The sequence below is a fragment of the Muscardinus avellanarius genome (genome assembly GCF_963383645.1).
Source record: "Muscardinus avellanarius genome assembly, chromosome: 22".
Taxonomy (NCBI): Eukaryota; Metazoa; Chordata; class Mammalia; order Rodentia; family Gliridae; genus Muscardinus; species Muscardinus avellanarius.
The window spans coordinates 15,011,902-15,028,082 of NC_137808.1; the positions used below are offsets into that span (position 1 = coordinate 15,011,902).

Below are 16,181 nucleotides of genomic sequence, written 5' to 3' on the forward strand. Positions count from 1 at the left end.
CATTCGGGAGGCTGAGACCGGAGGATCGCAGGTCCACGTCCAGCCACAGCTGCTTAGTAAGGCCCTTTGCAACTCAGTGAACCCCTGTTTCAAAATTAATAATAAAAGCCGGGCGTGGTGGCGCACGCTTGTCATCCCCGCGCTTGGGAGGCGGAGACAGGAGGATCGCGCAGGTTCGAAGCCCGCCGTGCTGGCTTGAGAGACCGTGTTTCCAAATAAAAAAGTGTAAAATATGTCTGGGTGTGTAGCCCGGAGGTAGAAGGGCTTCCCAAAACCCCAGAACCACACACACAAATTAATAATAAAAAACAGGGCTGGGGTGGAGCTTAGAGTAACAATGCCCTGGGTCTCAATCCCCAGTACCACACTAAACAAACAAATAAGTAAAATTAAAATAAAACATAAGGCTGGAGATGTAGCTTGGAGGTAGAACAGCCCTGGGTTCCACCCCAAGTACTTTTATTTATATATATATATATATATATATATATATATATATATATATATATTTTTTTTTTTTTGGTGGTACTGGGGTTCCTGGAAGCCCTTCTACCTCCGGGCTCCACTCCCAGACCTATTTTTTATATTTTATTTGGAAACAGGGTCTCCTAAGCCAGCGCGGCTGACTTTGAACCTGCGCCATCCTCCTGTCTCCGCCTCCCAAGCGCGGGGATGACGAGCGTGCCCACCACGCCCGGCCACCCCAAGTACTTTAAAAAAATAATAATTAATAAATAAAAGAAAAGAATGTTCCTGGGTTCAACCCTCTGTGCCACACACACACACAACAACAACAATAACTTGCGTTTAGCCTGGAGGCAGAGGGAGAGTACCCTGGGTTCGACCCCTGGTACTACCAAGAATAATAAAGACGACGACGGGGGTAAGAGAGTCGTTTAGAGCCAGGAGTGGCGGCACACACTTGGAATCCCAGCCGTTGGGAGGCTACGACGGGAGGATGGCAGCCCCGGGCCAGCCTCAGAAACTCAGCGAGGCCCTCTGCCACCAGGGAGACTCTGTTTCGGATTGGTAAAAACTAGAGCTGGCGGTGTTTCCCGGAAGCAGAACACCACCGGGTTCCTTCCCCGGTGCCTCCCCCGCCCCACACACGCAGAAGGGCGGCCAGCGAGACGCCAGCACGGCCATGGCCGCCGCGGTGGGACACTTCCTGCCTCCGTCCCGACGACTCGCCCCGACGGCTCGCCGCCGCACACTTACTGACGTCCTCGGCCAAGATGATGCTGGTGAGGCGCGCGGGCTGCGTCAGGCGGGCCTGCACCACGGCCTTCTGGGAGCACTGCTGACCCTCGGGGACCAGCGGCTCTATGCTGGCCACCTCTGGCCGGGTGGAGGACCTGCGGGGAAAGGTCAGGTTTGGTCTCGAGTGACCCCGCAGGCGCGGTGGGTCCCGAGCCAGGCCGCAGCTCCCTCCCATTCAAACACAGAACGGGAGAGCGAGCTGCCGCGCGCCAGCCTCGAAAAGTCCCAGGGACCAGCCGGGCTGTAATCTCAGTATCGAGAGGCTGAGACGGGAGGAGGGCAGGTTCGAGGCCAGCCTCGGCAACTTAGCAGGACCCTCAGCCGCTTAGTGAGAGCCCGTTTCCAAGTCAATGGGCGTTAGACGACCCTTGGGTTCGATCTCCAGTTCAAAAAATAAAAGGCAAAGCAACGATGTGAAACACACGGAAACAGACATGAAGGAAACACCTCGGATGGTGGTATGCGTGCATGGAATTAGCGATGCCCACGTCAGTGTCGCCGTGGACCGGGAAGAGGAGGAATGGCGTGGGCCCGGGGAGTTCACCGCGTACGTCCCGTCACTCAGACCCTCGCTGCGATGCGCGATCACAAGTCATTGAGAAAAGGAATAAACCATAAAACAGGACCAGGGAGGCCGGGCGTGGTAGCAGGGAACGCTTGTCATCCCTGCATTCGGGAGGCTGAGACGGGAGGATCACGGTTTGCAGACAGCCTCAGCTACTTAGTGAGGCCCTCTGCAACTTAGTGAGACCCTGTTTCAAAAAATAAAAAGACTCCGCCGGGCGTGGCGGGCAGGCTCGTCATCCCCGCGCTCGGGAGGCGGAGACAGGAGGATGGCGCAGGTGCGAAGCCAGCCGCGCTGGCTTAAGAGACCCTGTTTCCAAATTTAAAAAAAATATATAAGATAGGTCTGGGAGTGTAACCCGGAGGTAGAAGGGTTTCCAGGAACCCCTGTACCACCAAAAAAATAAAAATAAAAAAAGACTAGCCGGGCGTGGCGGGCACGCTGGTCATCCCCGCGCTTGGGAGGCGAGACAGGAGGATCGCGCAGGTTCGAAGCCAGCCTGGCTAGCTTAAGAGACCCGGTTTCCAAATAAAATTATAAAAATAGGTCTGGGAGTGTAGCCCGGAGGTAGTAGGATTTCCAGGAACCCCAGTACCACCAATAAATAAATAAATAAAAATTACAAATAAAAAGACGAAAAAATAGGGCTGGGGGTGTAGCTCGGAGGTAGAATGCTCCTGGGGTTCCATCCCTAGTACCACAAAAAAAAAAAAAGGACCAGGGGTATAGCTCGGAGGGAGAATACACCTGGGTCCAATCCCTGATACCAGAAAAGAGAAAAGAAACAGAAGAGGAAGAAACCTCTACGGAGGCTGAGGCGGAGGCCGCGGAGGGCTGCTGTTTAGCGCAGCGGGCTCGGTTCTGCGAGGTGAGCGCTGAGATGAATGGCTGCCGGCGGCGTGCTCGGGCCCGGACGGGATGCCTACAACCGGCTAAGGCGGGAAATTTTATTTTAAATTTGCCAAAAAGAAGAATCCTCACAACGACAGGAGAGGAAAGCCTTCATTTGAGGACGCCTAAACTTTTTGGCACGGGGCGGGGAGTGCTGCGCCCAGGGGCCTGCCGCCCCAGCCACACCGCAGCCACAGGACGAGGACGGGTCGGGGCTGGGAGCCCAGGGACTCGGGAGGGTCGGAGCGAGGGAGACGTGAGCCGGGCAAAGGACGGACAGCCCGGGGTGACCCGCTGAGCCGCCCGCAGGCCCCGGAGGAGAGGCGCGGGCGGAAGTCACCCGGGGCCGGGCAGAGCGGCCGCAGAGGAAACTGAAAAAAACCCAGGCGCGGGGGGAGTGGAGCGGCCCGATCCCAGCCGATCCCAGCCGACGTGGCCCCGCAACCCCTTCCTGTCTCCTAAGCAGAGCCGGCAAGGTCCCCTGGGGCCCACCTCTCCAACTGGACCTCTGAACACCCCAACCGTGCTGAGTCAGCAGGGCAGTGAGGGCCCCCACTGCCGAGTGCTTCAGAATTAGCCCCGCAGCACAGGCATCCTGTGTGCCCGGCACCGTGGCACACGCCTGTGATCCTAGTACTTGGGAGGCTGAGACAGGAGGATCGCAGGTTTGAGGCCGGCCTCAGCAGTGTCGGGAGAACCTGTTTCACAACAAAAATAACGGGCCGGAGCCGGTCATGGTGGGCACGCTCGTCATCCCCGCGCTTGGGAGGCGGAGACAGGAGGATGGCGCAGGTTCGAAGCCAGCCCCGCTGGTTTAAGAGACCCTGTTTCCAAATAAAAATATAAAATAGGTCTGGGAGTGTAGCCCGGAGGTAGAAGGGCTTCCAGGAACCCCAGGACCACCAAAAATTAATAATAATAACAATAATAATAATAATAATAATAATAATAATAATAAACAGGGTCTCAAGGCAGGCATGGTGGTGCACACTGTAATCCCAGTACTTGGGAGGCTGAGACAGGAGGATCGCAGGTTCACAGCCAGCCTCAGCTACTTAGTGAGACTTTCTGCAACTTAGTGAGACCCTGTTTCAAAATAAAGAATAAGCCGGGCATGGTGGGCACGCTTGTCATCCCCGCGCTTGGGAGGCTGAGACAGGAGGATCGCGCGGGTTCGAAGCCAGCCTCAGCTACTGAGCGAGGCTCTCAGCAACTCAGTGAGACCCTGTTTCCAAATAAAATATAAAGCAGGTCTGAGAGTATAGCCCGGAGGTAGAAAGCCTCTGGGTTTCACCCCTAGTACTACTACTACTACTACTAATAATAATAATAATAAAATAAAGAATAAAAAATAGGTCTGGGGTATAGCTTGGAGGCAGGATGTCCCTGGATTCAATCCTCAGAGCTGCTAAAAATATAAAAAATAAAACAGGGCCTCACTAAGTTGCAGAGGCTGGCCTTGAACCTGCGATCCTCCTGACTCAGCCTCCCAAGTCCTGGGACTACAGGCCTGTGCCGCCACACCCGGCCCACACAGGAGAGACTTGATCGAGCTAGATGAGGACAGAGAGCTTATCAATAAGGGGCAATGAAGAAACACTCTAGACTAAGGGTCTCACAGTAATAGAGAGCGTGTCGGCAGAGGCCAGGTGACGGGTGCAGGTGTGCCCCCAGATGAATTTAACTCATTTTTGTGCTGTTTTCTGGCTTCGGGAGGTTGGGCACCTGCACTACCCAGGTAGCACTCTCCCTCTGAGCTAGCCCCTATTTGAATTTTTTTATCTGGAAGCAAGGCCTAGCTGAGTTGCCGAGGGCCTGCTAAATTGCTGAGGCTGGCCCTGAACCTGCGATCCTCCCTCCCTTCTCGGCCTCCCCAGGGCTGGGATTGCAGGTGTGCGCCACCACGCCCGGCTCGATTCACTTTTTCCAGTTATTTTCAACACTATACATTCTTGGAAGCAGTCTGCCTCAGGCCCCACCTCCTCCTTCTGTCCCCGAGGCGCTGAGTCCCAGAGCCTGCCAGACAGACGTCAGCGGGGCCGGAAGATGCTCTACCCGGGCTCAGTAGACAGGAAACCCTGCCCTCGCCCCTCTTCTCAGTCAGTCAGCTAGGGCCCCTGAGCTCCCACAGTTCCGAGGCCAGGGACCGTGGGGTGTGTCCCCAAGGCTGGCCACAGCTCGGTAGACTCGGTTACGTAGCCATTTGCCACCACACCTGGCTTTTTTTTTTGAAACGGGGGTCTCACTAAGTGGCGGAGGGTCTCGTTTGACAGAAGGACTGGCTAGTGTGGCACCCCTGGTCTAATGGGGTCGGAAGAGAAGCCTGTGGTGGCCCCCGTTCCAAGTCTATCACTACGCTACACGACTCGGAAACAGCCTGTTCCCTCTCTGAGTCCTCGACGCTGCTGCCGGAAACGCAGGCCGTTTAGACTAAATGGCCTCTCGTGCGCCCCCGGCTCTAGAACTGTGCAATTATTTGCTGCTATAAATCAAAAAACAGGAAAAGTTAGTCTTGAAGCCACCGGCTCAGGCATGTAGCAGCTTCCAAACACCCCAGAGAATGCCAGAGAGAAGCGAAAAGTCCCCCCCAGGCTCTGGTGGGGTTTTTCATTCCCTTTGTTTCGTCTCTAAGACTTCACGGTGAACCCCTTGGATAAAGAAGACATTTCCTCCAGACTCGGATGACTGGAGATCCAGAGCTCGCCCACGGGCCAGCTCCTGCAACCTCCAGAGACAGTCTTCAAGTCGACCGCACTCAAGATTGCATTATTGAAAAGAACGCGTTCTCGACGCTTGCTCGACAGAACGTCTTTCTGTGAAATGGAGGGGAAATTGAGACGGCCGACGCCTCTGGGAAGACAGGCAGCCGCACATCTGCAATAAACTCGGAGCATCAGACGCTAAGCAACTTCTGAGGTACTTAGCACTTCTGTGGTGCATTCGTTATTAGAACCGGTTCTCCCCTTCCTCCAACCCAGTCAATTAAAACCCGCCGCCATCCGTCAGCTCCTCTCCGAAAAGATGCGGTTGGGGAAAAAAGAAAGGGTTGTTATTTTCGAAAAAAAAAAAAAAAAAAACAGCTTCAGATTCTCGCAGGAAGCAGGACGCAAACCCATCCAAAGGGATTCACTTGGAGCCAGCTGTTTTTAATAACCAGCTTCCTGTATCTCGCACGTACATCAACAGAGCACAGAACTTCAACAGGAGAATGGGCGTGTATCTCCTCCACAGTATTAACTGACCTTCCCCTACCAGATAAGGCCCCAAGCTAGGGGCCGGGGCGCGCGCCTGGCATCCCACTACTTGGGAGGCTAAGACAGGAGGATCACAGGTTCGAGGCCAGCCTCAGCCACTTAGCAAGGCTCTCTGCAACTTGGTGAGCCCCTGTCTCCAAATTAAAATAAAATAGAGCTTGGGGGGTGTAGCTCAAACACAGGATGCCCCTGGGTTCCATTCCCAGCACCAAGAATAAAAAGGGGCTGGGGGTTAGCTCAGAGGTGGAATGCCCCTGGGTTCCATTCTTAGTCACACACAGCCCCAGGTGGGATCCAGAAAACCCCAAGTTCAAGTTCAGCCTCTGCCACAGAGCGCTAAGCGTACTGGCTTGGTAGCATGAATCATTAGGGAACAGACTTTTGAAACAGAAATAAGGCCGCCGTGGTGGGCACACTTATCCCCGCGCTCGGGAGGCGGAGACAGGAGGGTCGCGCAGGTTCGAGGCCAGCCTCTGCTACTTAGTGAGGCTCTCAGCGACTCAGTGAGACCCTGCTTCCAAATAAAGTATAAAATACGTCTGGGAGTGTAGCCCGGAGGTAGAAAGCCCCTGGTTCCACCCCCAGGACCACCAATAAATAAACAAACAAACAAACAGAAATAAGGGCAACTAGAACAAATACCCGAGAATGCCAACCTGAGCCCTGGGTACCACACTTACACACATGCACAACTAACACTAGAAGACATTTTGAAAACGCACACACACACACACACACACACACACACTTTGGTCCTGCAATGTGGCCATTCTCTGAGTCAACCTTCCCCAGCCTTGAAAGAGAAAAACAAAGGCAGCAGCAAAAGTGTATCTTCAAATATATACAAAAAAAATAGGCTGGGCAGGGTGGCGCACGCTTGTAATCCCAGCATGCAGGAAGCGAAGACGGGAGAGAGGATAGTGGTTTAGGGACGGCCTCAGCTACTCAGCCAGGCCCTTCGCAACTCAGTGAGACCGTTTCAAAGAAAGATCCGTGGGGCGTGGAGGCGCACGCTTGTCATCCCAGCATTCGGGAGGCCGAGACAGGAGGATCGCGGTTCGAGGACAGCCTCAGCTAGTACTCAGTGAGGCCCTCTGCGACTCAGTGTTTCAAAATAAAAGAATAAAAAAGAGGACTGGGGCGTAGCTCAGAGGTAGAATGCCCCTGGGTTCCATCTGCAGTACTGTGAGGGAAAAAAAACAGACTAAAAAATAAATAGGGCTGGGGGTGTAGCTCGGAGGTACAGTGCTCCTCGGGTTCCATCCCCAGTACCACAAAATAAATAAATAAATAAATAAATAAATATAAAAAATAATAAAAATAAATAGAGTGTATCTTCCAGTACAAGCTGGGCAAAGAACTTCCTCCCGCCTTCCCATCTCTGGGGAGCAGGTGGCATGGGTGTGGCCTCACCCTTGGCCGCACCCAAAGCCTACTAGCTGACTCCCTCCCTTTCAAGTGCAAAACCCAAGGCCTGGACCACATGACCCTGGGTCTGAGCCCTGGGGGTAACTGGAGACGGAACCATTCAAACTCTGAGCTACAGCTGCAGCCCTATTTTTTTTATTCTTTATTTGGAAACAGGGTCTCACGAGGTTGTGGAGGGCCTAAGTAGCTGAGGCTGGCTGCCGACCTGCAATCCTCCTGCCTCAGCCTCCCAAGGGCTGGGATGATAGGCATGTGCTACCACGCCTGAACCCAGGGGCATTCTACCTCCATGATACACCCCCGCTCTTTTTTTTATTATTATTTATTTATTTGTTTATTTTTGTGGCACTGAGGGTGGAACCCAGAGGCTTTCTACCTTCCGGCTATACTCCCAAACCCATTTTCTATTTTATTTGGAAGCGGGGTCTCACTAAGTTGCCAAGAGCCTCCCTAAGTAGCCGAGGCTGGCTTGGAACCTGCGCCGATCCTCCTGTCTCAGCCTCCCAAACCCAGGGATTAAAAGTGTGCGCCACCACGCCCGGCTTTTTTATTTTGAAACAGGGTCTTTCTAAATTGCCGGGACTGGCCTGGAACCTGCCGTTCTCCTGTCTCGGCCTCCCAAGTGCTGGGATTACAACTCTTTGCATTCCCCCTTCTCCCGCCCTTTTGGTTTTCATGTATAAAATTCACCCATGGGGCCGGGCGTGGTGGGCACGCTCGTCATCCCCGCGCTTGGGAGGCAGAGACAGGTGGATGGCGCAGGTTCGAAGCCAGCCGCGCGCGCTGGCTTAGGAGACCCTGTTTCCAAATAAAAAATATAAAATAGGTCTGGGAGTGTAGCCCGGAAGTTGAAGGGCTTCCAGGAACCCCAGTACCACCAAAAAAAAATGCGCCCGTAGCCGGGCGTGGTGGCGCACGCTTGTCATCCCCGCGCTCGGGAGGCTGAGACAGGAGGATGGCGCGGGTTCGAAGCCAGCCTCGGCTACTTAGCGAGGCTCTCGGCAACTCAGTGAGACCCTGTTTCCAAATAAAATATAAAAATAGGTCTGGGAGTGTAGCCCGGAGGGAGAAAAGCCTCTGGGTTCCACCCCCAGTACCACCAAAAATAAATAAATAAATAAATAAATAGATAAAAAAATAAAATGCACCGGTAGTTTTCATGTATCTCTAAGGTGCACCCGAGGGCTCCTATCAAAGGCTTCTGCTCCTCCCAGAGCGGCCCGCCGGACAGGACAGGACGCGTGGCCAGAGACGCCTTCCAGGCTCCTGCAGCCCATTCCGCCCGGCCCCGGCCCGCGGCGTCGGGGAGGCGCCCCCCGCTCCAGCCGGGGCCCCCGCGCGCCCCGACTCAGCCCGCCAACCCGGGGCCGCGACCCCGCGCTTCCCCCGAAGGCGCGCCGCCCGAGCCCGCGCGCATGCGCAGTGGCGCCGCGCACCTGCCGCGCGCGCGCCCGGCCTCCGCCGCGCCTCACCAGCGGTAGCAGCCCTGCGAGGCCTCCAGCGTGAAGTTGACGCGCGTGGCCCGCGTGAAGGGCAGCAGCACCTTGGGGATGTTGAGCTTGGCCGCCGCGGCGCCGGAGCCCGGCGCCGGCAGCGCCCAGAGCGCCAGCAGCAGCGGTAGCGGCAGCGGCGGCGCCATGCCCCGCGCCTCACCCCGGCGACCCGGCGCCCTCCGTCCCCGCCCACGCGCGCCGGGCCGCGGGCGAGGAGCGCGCGGGGGAGGGCGGGAAGAGGGCGAGGGGCGGGGGAGCGCGCGGGCGGGGCGGGGCGAGCGGGGGGCGGGGCGAGCGGGGGGCGTGGCGAGGGGCGGGGAGCGCGCGGGGAGGGGAGGGGCGAGCGGGGGGCGTGGCTAGGGACGGGGGAGCGCGCGGGCGGGGCGAGCGGGGGGCGGGGCGAGCAGGGGGAGCGCGCGCCGGGGCGGGGCGAGCAGGGGGCGTGGCGAGGGGCGGGGGAGCGCGCGGGGCGGGGCGAGCAGGGGGCGTGGCGAGGGGCCCAGGGGCGGGGCGAGCAGGGATGTGGTGACGGGCGGGGCGCGAGGGGGCGGGGCGAGGAGGGGCGTGGCGACTGACCACTTCCGGGGCCCCGCCCCGCCCCAGCGCCTCTAGCCCAACCTGCTATCTGGAGCGCACCGCTGAGTGTGTACCCGCCTCCAGCCCAGAAGGAAGACCCCCAGACCCCCTCTTGGGGCACACAGCCAGGCCAGGTGTCCCCCCCCCAAGAGGGGCGCTGTTTCTCCCAAAGGAAACTGGTTGAGGGTCCCCCCAAGAGCACCCGTCCTGAGCCCAGGAATTGAGGATTTGGGAGGCTGAGACAGGAGGATCGCGCGGGTTCGAAGCCAGCCTCAGCTACTGAGTGAGGCTCTCGGCAACTTAGTGAGACCCTGTTTCCAAATAAAGTATAAAATAGGCCTGGGTGTATAGCCTGGAGGTAGAAATTTTATTATAAAATAGGCCTGGGTGTATAGCCTGGAGGTAGAAAAGCCTCTGGGTTTCACCCCCACACACACAAAAAATAGACTAAAAAATAGGACTGGGGAGGTACTGCAAAATAAATAAATAAAATAAAAAATAAAATATGACTGGGGGTGTAGCTCAAAGATAGGATGCCTCTGAGTTTAATCCCCACCAAAAAAAAACAAAGGAAGAAAGGAAGAAACAGAGCCTTATATATATATATACAGTTTACATTTTTTAAAGTCTATTTTTACCCAGGCGTGGTAGCGCAGGTTTGTAATCACAGTATTTGGGAGGCTGAGACAGGAGGATCACAGATTTGGTGCAAGCCTCGGCTACTTAGATATGGTCCTAAAACAATGAAACCCTGTTTTAAAATAAAGAAATGGAAGCCGGGCGTAGTTGTGCACGCTTGTAATCCCCGTGCTTGGGAGGCTGAGACAGGAAGATCGCACAGGTTCAAAGCCAGCCTCAGCAACTTAGGGAGGCTCTCAGCAACTTAGTGAGACCCTGTTTCCAAATAAAATAGAAAAAATAGGTCTGGGAGTGTAGCCCGGAGGTAGAAAGCCTCTGAGTTCCACCCCCAGTACCACCAAAAAAATAAAAAATAATAAAGAAATGGAGCCAGCAATGTATGTTGGAGATAGCATGCCCCTGACTTCAATCCCCAGTACTGAAAAAATAAAAAACTAGCCGGGCGTGGTGGCGCTCGCTTGTCATCCCAGCATTCAGGAGGCTGAGACCTGGAGGATCGTGGTTCGCAGACGGCCTCAGCTACTGAGTGAGGCCCTCCGCAACTCAGTGAGACCCTGTTTCAAAATAAAGAATAAAAAATAGGACTGGGGATATAGCTGGGAGGTAAAATGACCCTGGGTTCCATCTCCAGTACCGCAAAAAATATATGTTTTTTTTTTTTCTTTTTTGCTGTCTGTTGGGAAAGGACCCCGGGTCTCACACATGTGACTGTTGCCAACCCCCCCCCCCAGCCATTGGGCCCCTCCCTGGGCATCAGCGCTGTGTTTGGGCTGCAGAGTCAGGCCCAAAGGTCCAAGCAGACCACTGGACCCCCGCCCGGCACAGAGACCCTGGGGACGGCAAGGGCACAGATGTGAGAGACGGCTGTCTAGCTGAAAGATGAAAAAAGGTTCCTGCGACATGTTATCACGGCTTCTCAGACTTCTGTCATCTCCTAGCACCCGAGAAAACAAACATTTTTTTTTTCTTGACGATATCTGAATACCACCTGTCCTGTTATTTCCTATTTGTCTTTAAGATCAAACTGTTTACACATATTTATTTAAGAAGCCAAACTTGGCTGCTTCAGCGACTAGAAAACCACTATGGGCTGCCAAAATAGAAGTAAGCCATAAAATAAATATAAAGAAACAAGGCGATGCCACTCGGTTATGAGAACTTACTATCTCGTGTGTGTGTGTGTGTGTGTGTGTGTGTGTGTGTGTGTGTGTGTGTGTGTTGCTGGGCCATCCTATCTCCAAGCCACACTCCTGGCCCTATTTCATTATTATTTTTTTTAGTTTGAAACAGCATGTCACTAAGTTGCGGAGGCCTCATTAAGTTGCTGAGGCTGCCTGCGAACCTGCGATCCTCCTGTCTCAGCCTCCCAAGTACTGGGATTACAAGTGTGTGCCACCACGCCTGGTTGAGAGGAAATTTTTAAGATAATTAAATTATCGTGGAATGTGGTCACATTGGGGCCTATCAACCATCTTTCGGTAACAACTTGGTATTTTTTGTGTGTCTGTGGTACCTCAGCCTGATTTTATTTCTTATTGGAAACGAGGTCTTGCTAAGTTGCTGAGGCTGGCTTCAAACTTAAGATTCTCCTGCCTCAGCCTCCTAAGTACTGGGATGACAGGCAGGTGCCATCACCACTCCCAGCTACTACTTATTAATTTTTGTGTGTGTGGTACTGGGGGTGGATCCCAGGGGCTTTCTACCTGTGGGCTATACTCCCAGACCCATTTTTATATTTTATTTGGAAACAGGGTCTCATTAAGTTGCCGAGAGCCTCACTAAGTAGCTGAGGCTGGCTTCGAACCTGCGCGATCCTCCTGTCTCCGCCTCCCAAGCGCGGGGATGACAAGCGTGCACCACCACGCCCGGCCTTACTTATTAATTTTAAAAGTCATTTTACAGCCGGGTGTGGAGGTGCACACTTGCAATCCCAGCACTTAAGAATCTGAAACAGGAGGATTGCGGGTTCAGGGCCGGCCTCAACAATTTGGTGAGACCTTCCACAACTTAGTGAAACGGTGTACGCTTGCAATTCCAGCCTTTGGGAGGCTGAGACAGAAGGATTGAGGTTCGCGACAGTCTCAGCTACTTAGGCCTTTGCAACTCAGTGAGATCCTGTTTCAAATATAAAAGAATAAGCCAGGCGTGGTGGCGCACGCTTGTAATCCCAGCACTTGGGAGGCTGAGACAGGAGGATGGCCCAGGTTTGAAGCCAGCCTCAGCTACTTAGGCTCTCAGCAACTTAGTGAGAACCTAACATAAAATATAATATAAATATAATATAATATAAAAATAAGTCTGGGAATATAGCCCGGAGGTAGAAAGCCCCTGGGTTCCATCCCAGTACCACAAATAAAATAAAATAGGACTAGGGATATAGCTCAGAGGTAGACTGCCCCTGGGTTCAATCCTCAGTACCACAAAACTATATATATGAATAAAAAATCAGGCTGGGGGTGTAGCTCGGAGGTAGAATGCCCCTGGGTTCCATCCCAAGACAACACACTCCTCTTCTCCTCTTCCATATCAGTATCATCTTACATTAAAGCTCAAAGGGTCATAAAAGTAAATGAAATACTACAATAAAGTCTTGTGACCATTCAGTCCTGTGGCCACAATCCAGGGACAGTTCTGCTCCTTTGACAATCAACTTCTACCCTGGTCTTGTTTTATTTTATTTTATTTTATTTTATTTTATTTTATTTTGGTGGTACTGGGGTTCCTGGAAGCCCTTCTACCTCCGGGCTACACTCCCAGACCTATTTTTACATTTTTATTTGGAAACAGGGTCTCCTAAGCCAGCGCGTGCGGCTGGCTTCGAACCCGCGCCATCCTCCTGTCTCCGCCTCCCCAGCGCGGGGATGACAAGCGTGCCCACCGCGCCTGGATTGTTTTTTATTTTGAAACATGCCTTCATTAAGTTACTGAGCGTCTCACTAAGTGGCTGAGGCTGTCCTTGAACCTATTTTCATCCTCCTGTCTGAGCTTCTAAAGTACTGGGATTACGGGGGGCTCTACTGGACTCAGCAAAGATCCCTTTTTTATGCTCAATATAACCAAAATATTGTTATCCCATCTAAAAAAAAATCAATAGCCAGGTGTGGTGGTGCATGCTTGTAATCCCAGCATAAATAGGGCTGGTGGTGCAACTTGGAGGTAGAATGTCCCTGGATTCCATCCCCAGTACCACAAAACAGAAAAAATATCAATAATTTCCTAGCCATAAAAAGTACAGAGCTCTCCGGGCATGGTGGCGCACGCTTGTAATCCCCGCGCTCGGGAGGCTGAGACAGGAGGATGGCGCAGGTTCGAAGCCAGCCTCGGCTACTGAGTGAGGCTCTCAGCAACTTAGCGAGACCCTGTTTCCAAAAAAATATAAAATAGGTCTGGGAGTGTAGCCCAGAGGTAGAAAGACCCTGGGTTCTGACCCTAGTACCACAAAAACAAAAACAAAAACAGAGTTCAAATTTTCCACCTGTCTCTTAAATGCCCTATTTCTGGGTGTGGTAGTGCTCAGGAAGTTGAGGTGGAAAGATGACTTAAGATAAGAGTTTTTAATCTTTAAAAACTTTTAATCTTTAAAAACATTAAAAGATTTTAATCTTTCTTCCTGCCCTCTGAGTTTAGATACTGAAAGCTCTGGGAAGGCATTGGAATTCGTTGTCTCTTTGCTGACAGGTCTAGACTTATGGCAGGACTTGGCAGAAAATCTCTATGCCAGGATGAGGTTAGAGGGCTCTTGATTCTAAGACCTTTAAGAGCTTTCTTTTCCTTTCATCAAATTTCTCAGCATGCCCCAAATCCCATGTTTTCTGGGCATCATTCTCAGATTCCCAACAACAGAGAGCTAAATAAATCATTTTTGAATAGACGGGTAGCCGTGTAGACAAATTCCCACCAAGGAAAATCCAAATGGCTAAAGCCTGAAGTAAATCTGCTCCTCGTCATCGCTGGGTAACTCGGAGACGTAAACGAAGACATCAACAAGCTGTCTCTTCTCGCCACTTGGAAACTTCAAATCTGACAATTCAAGTCTGGGCAAAGACTAGGGGGGAAAGCGGATGTGTGGATTGGTTCCACCAGGAGAGAGCTTTTCGGCGTATGTCTGCAAACGTTTATAGAAAATCTCTGATTGCCACTCAGTGAGACCCTGTTTCAAAATAAAGAATAAAAAACAGGGCCGGGGTGTAGCTCAGAGTTAGAACGCCCCGGGTTCCACCCCCAGTACCAAATAAATAAATAAGTAAATAAGTAAATAAATAAATAAATAAATAAATAAATAGCTAGGAATGGTGGTGAATGCCAGCAATCCCACTACTTGGGAGACTGAGACAGGAGGAGTAAGGGTCTGAGGGCAGTCTCAGCAATTCAATGGACCCCTCAGCAGCTTAGCAAGACCTCATTTCAAATAAAAACTTTCAAGGGCTGGTGGGGGGGGGCCTATCAGGGGTAGAATGCCCTTGGGTTCAATCCCCAGTATCAAGGTTTTTGGGTTTTTTTAAGACAATTCAATTAAAAAAAATGGTTCAAAGGTCTCAGTAAACATTTTTTCTGAAGACAGATGGCCAATAATTACATAGGAGAATGTCCAACATCCTTAGTGACCAGGGAAATGCAAATCAAGACCAGACTTTATACCCTACCGGGGTGACTTAAGTTTAAAAATAAGACCATAACAGATATTAGTAAGGTTATGGAGGAGACGCTGCTGGGAGATATCGCGAGAGGGGCGGGGTTTCCATGCGTAGCCCCGCCCACAAGACGTAAACTTTAAAAGGAAGGGCGTTTCCTTTCCTGTTGGAGGAGCTCAGAGGTCTCCAGGGGCGGGCCAGCTCCTATCCCGACCATATTGAAATTCTTTTTGGCCCACCTGGTCTCTCTGGCCTTTTTTATTGCGCCTAAAAAAACTTCACACTTTGGAAGGCAGCTTGGCATTTTGTCAAAAAGTTACACAGAGACCCGCAATTCTGCTGCTAGGTATATGCCAAAGAGACACGAAAACATAAGTCTGTACAAGAGTCCTACGTGAATGCTCATGACACCATTATAACCACGACACATTATAACCACGACACATTATAACCACGACACATTATAACCACGATACATTATAACCACGACACATTATAACCACGACACATTATAACCACGACACATTATAACCACGACACATTATAACCACGACACATTATAACCACGACACATTATAACCACGACACATTATAACCATGACACCATTATAACCACGACACATTATAACCACGACACATTATAACCACGACACATTATAACCACGACACATTATAACCACGACATGGAAACAACCCATTGGGCACGAATGGATGGCAGGAGAAACAAAACGTACTTCTGTAACCCATATACTGGACGATATAAAGGAAGGAAGGTTCGATCATTGGCAGGAGAGACCGGAAAGGGCGGGGCCGCCACCCTCCGAAGCCACGCCCCGTGACGTCACTTCCGGTCGCCGAGCTCCCCGCCTTTTAAAGGAGCCACAGCCTCCCACTAGCACCAAGCCAGAGACTGAGCCTCCAACACATGTGCCTTTGGGGACAGGTTGGTTCTACAGGGTAGCATCTGAGGAGGGATGGGATGTTTACAGGTCACAGAAGTATGTCTTTCAGGGAAAATGCACTATATTTTAAATGCTGTTCACCTAACACCAGAACATGGGCCTTTCTTTCTTTCTTTTTCCCTTTCTTTCTTTTTTTTGGTGGTACTGGGGGTGGAACCCAGGGACCTTCTACCTCTGGGCTATACTCCCAGACCTTTTTTTATATTTTATTTGGAAACAGGGTCTCACTAAGTTGCCGAGAGCCTCACTCAGTAGCCGAGGCTGGCCTCGAACCCGCGCCATCCTCCCGTCTCAGCCTCCCGAGCGCGGGGATGACAAGCGTGCGCCACCATACCCGGCTTTTTTTTTTTTTTTTTTTTTAAACTGGTGATTGAACCCAGAAGCACTTTATAACTGTACTATAGTTCTAGATTGTTTTAGTTTTTTTAAAAAATTTACTTATTTCTGCCATACTGGGAATTGAACCCTGAGAGATTCTACCT

General features: G+C 52.0%; 1 protein-coding gene across 1 annotated transcript in view; it reads right to left on the reverse strand.

Moving 5' to 3' along the window:
• Positions 1-9,037, reverse strand: part of NUP210 (nucleoporin 210) — a gene marked incomplete at both ends in the record, with an annotated part of 68,527 nt that extends 59,490 nt beyond the window's left edge. The window contains 2 exons of the mRNA XM_080718227.1: positions 1,219-1,355; positions 8,871-9,037. Of these exons, the coding sequence (XP_080574353.1) occupies positions 1,219-1,355; positions 8,871-9,037 (304 nt within the window). The remainder of the gene's footprint in view (positions 1-1,218; positions 1,356-8,870) is intronic.
• Positions 9,038-16,181: the final 7,144 nt, after the last annotated feature.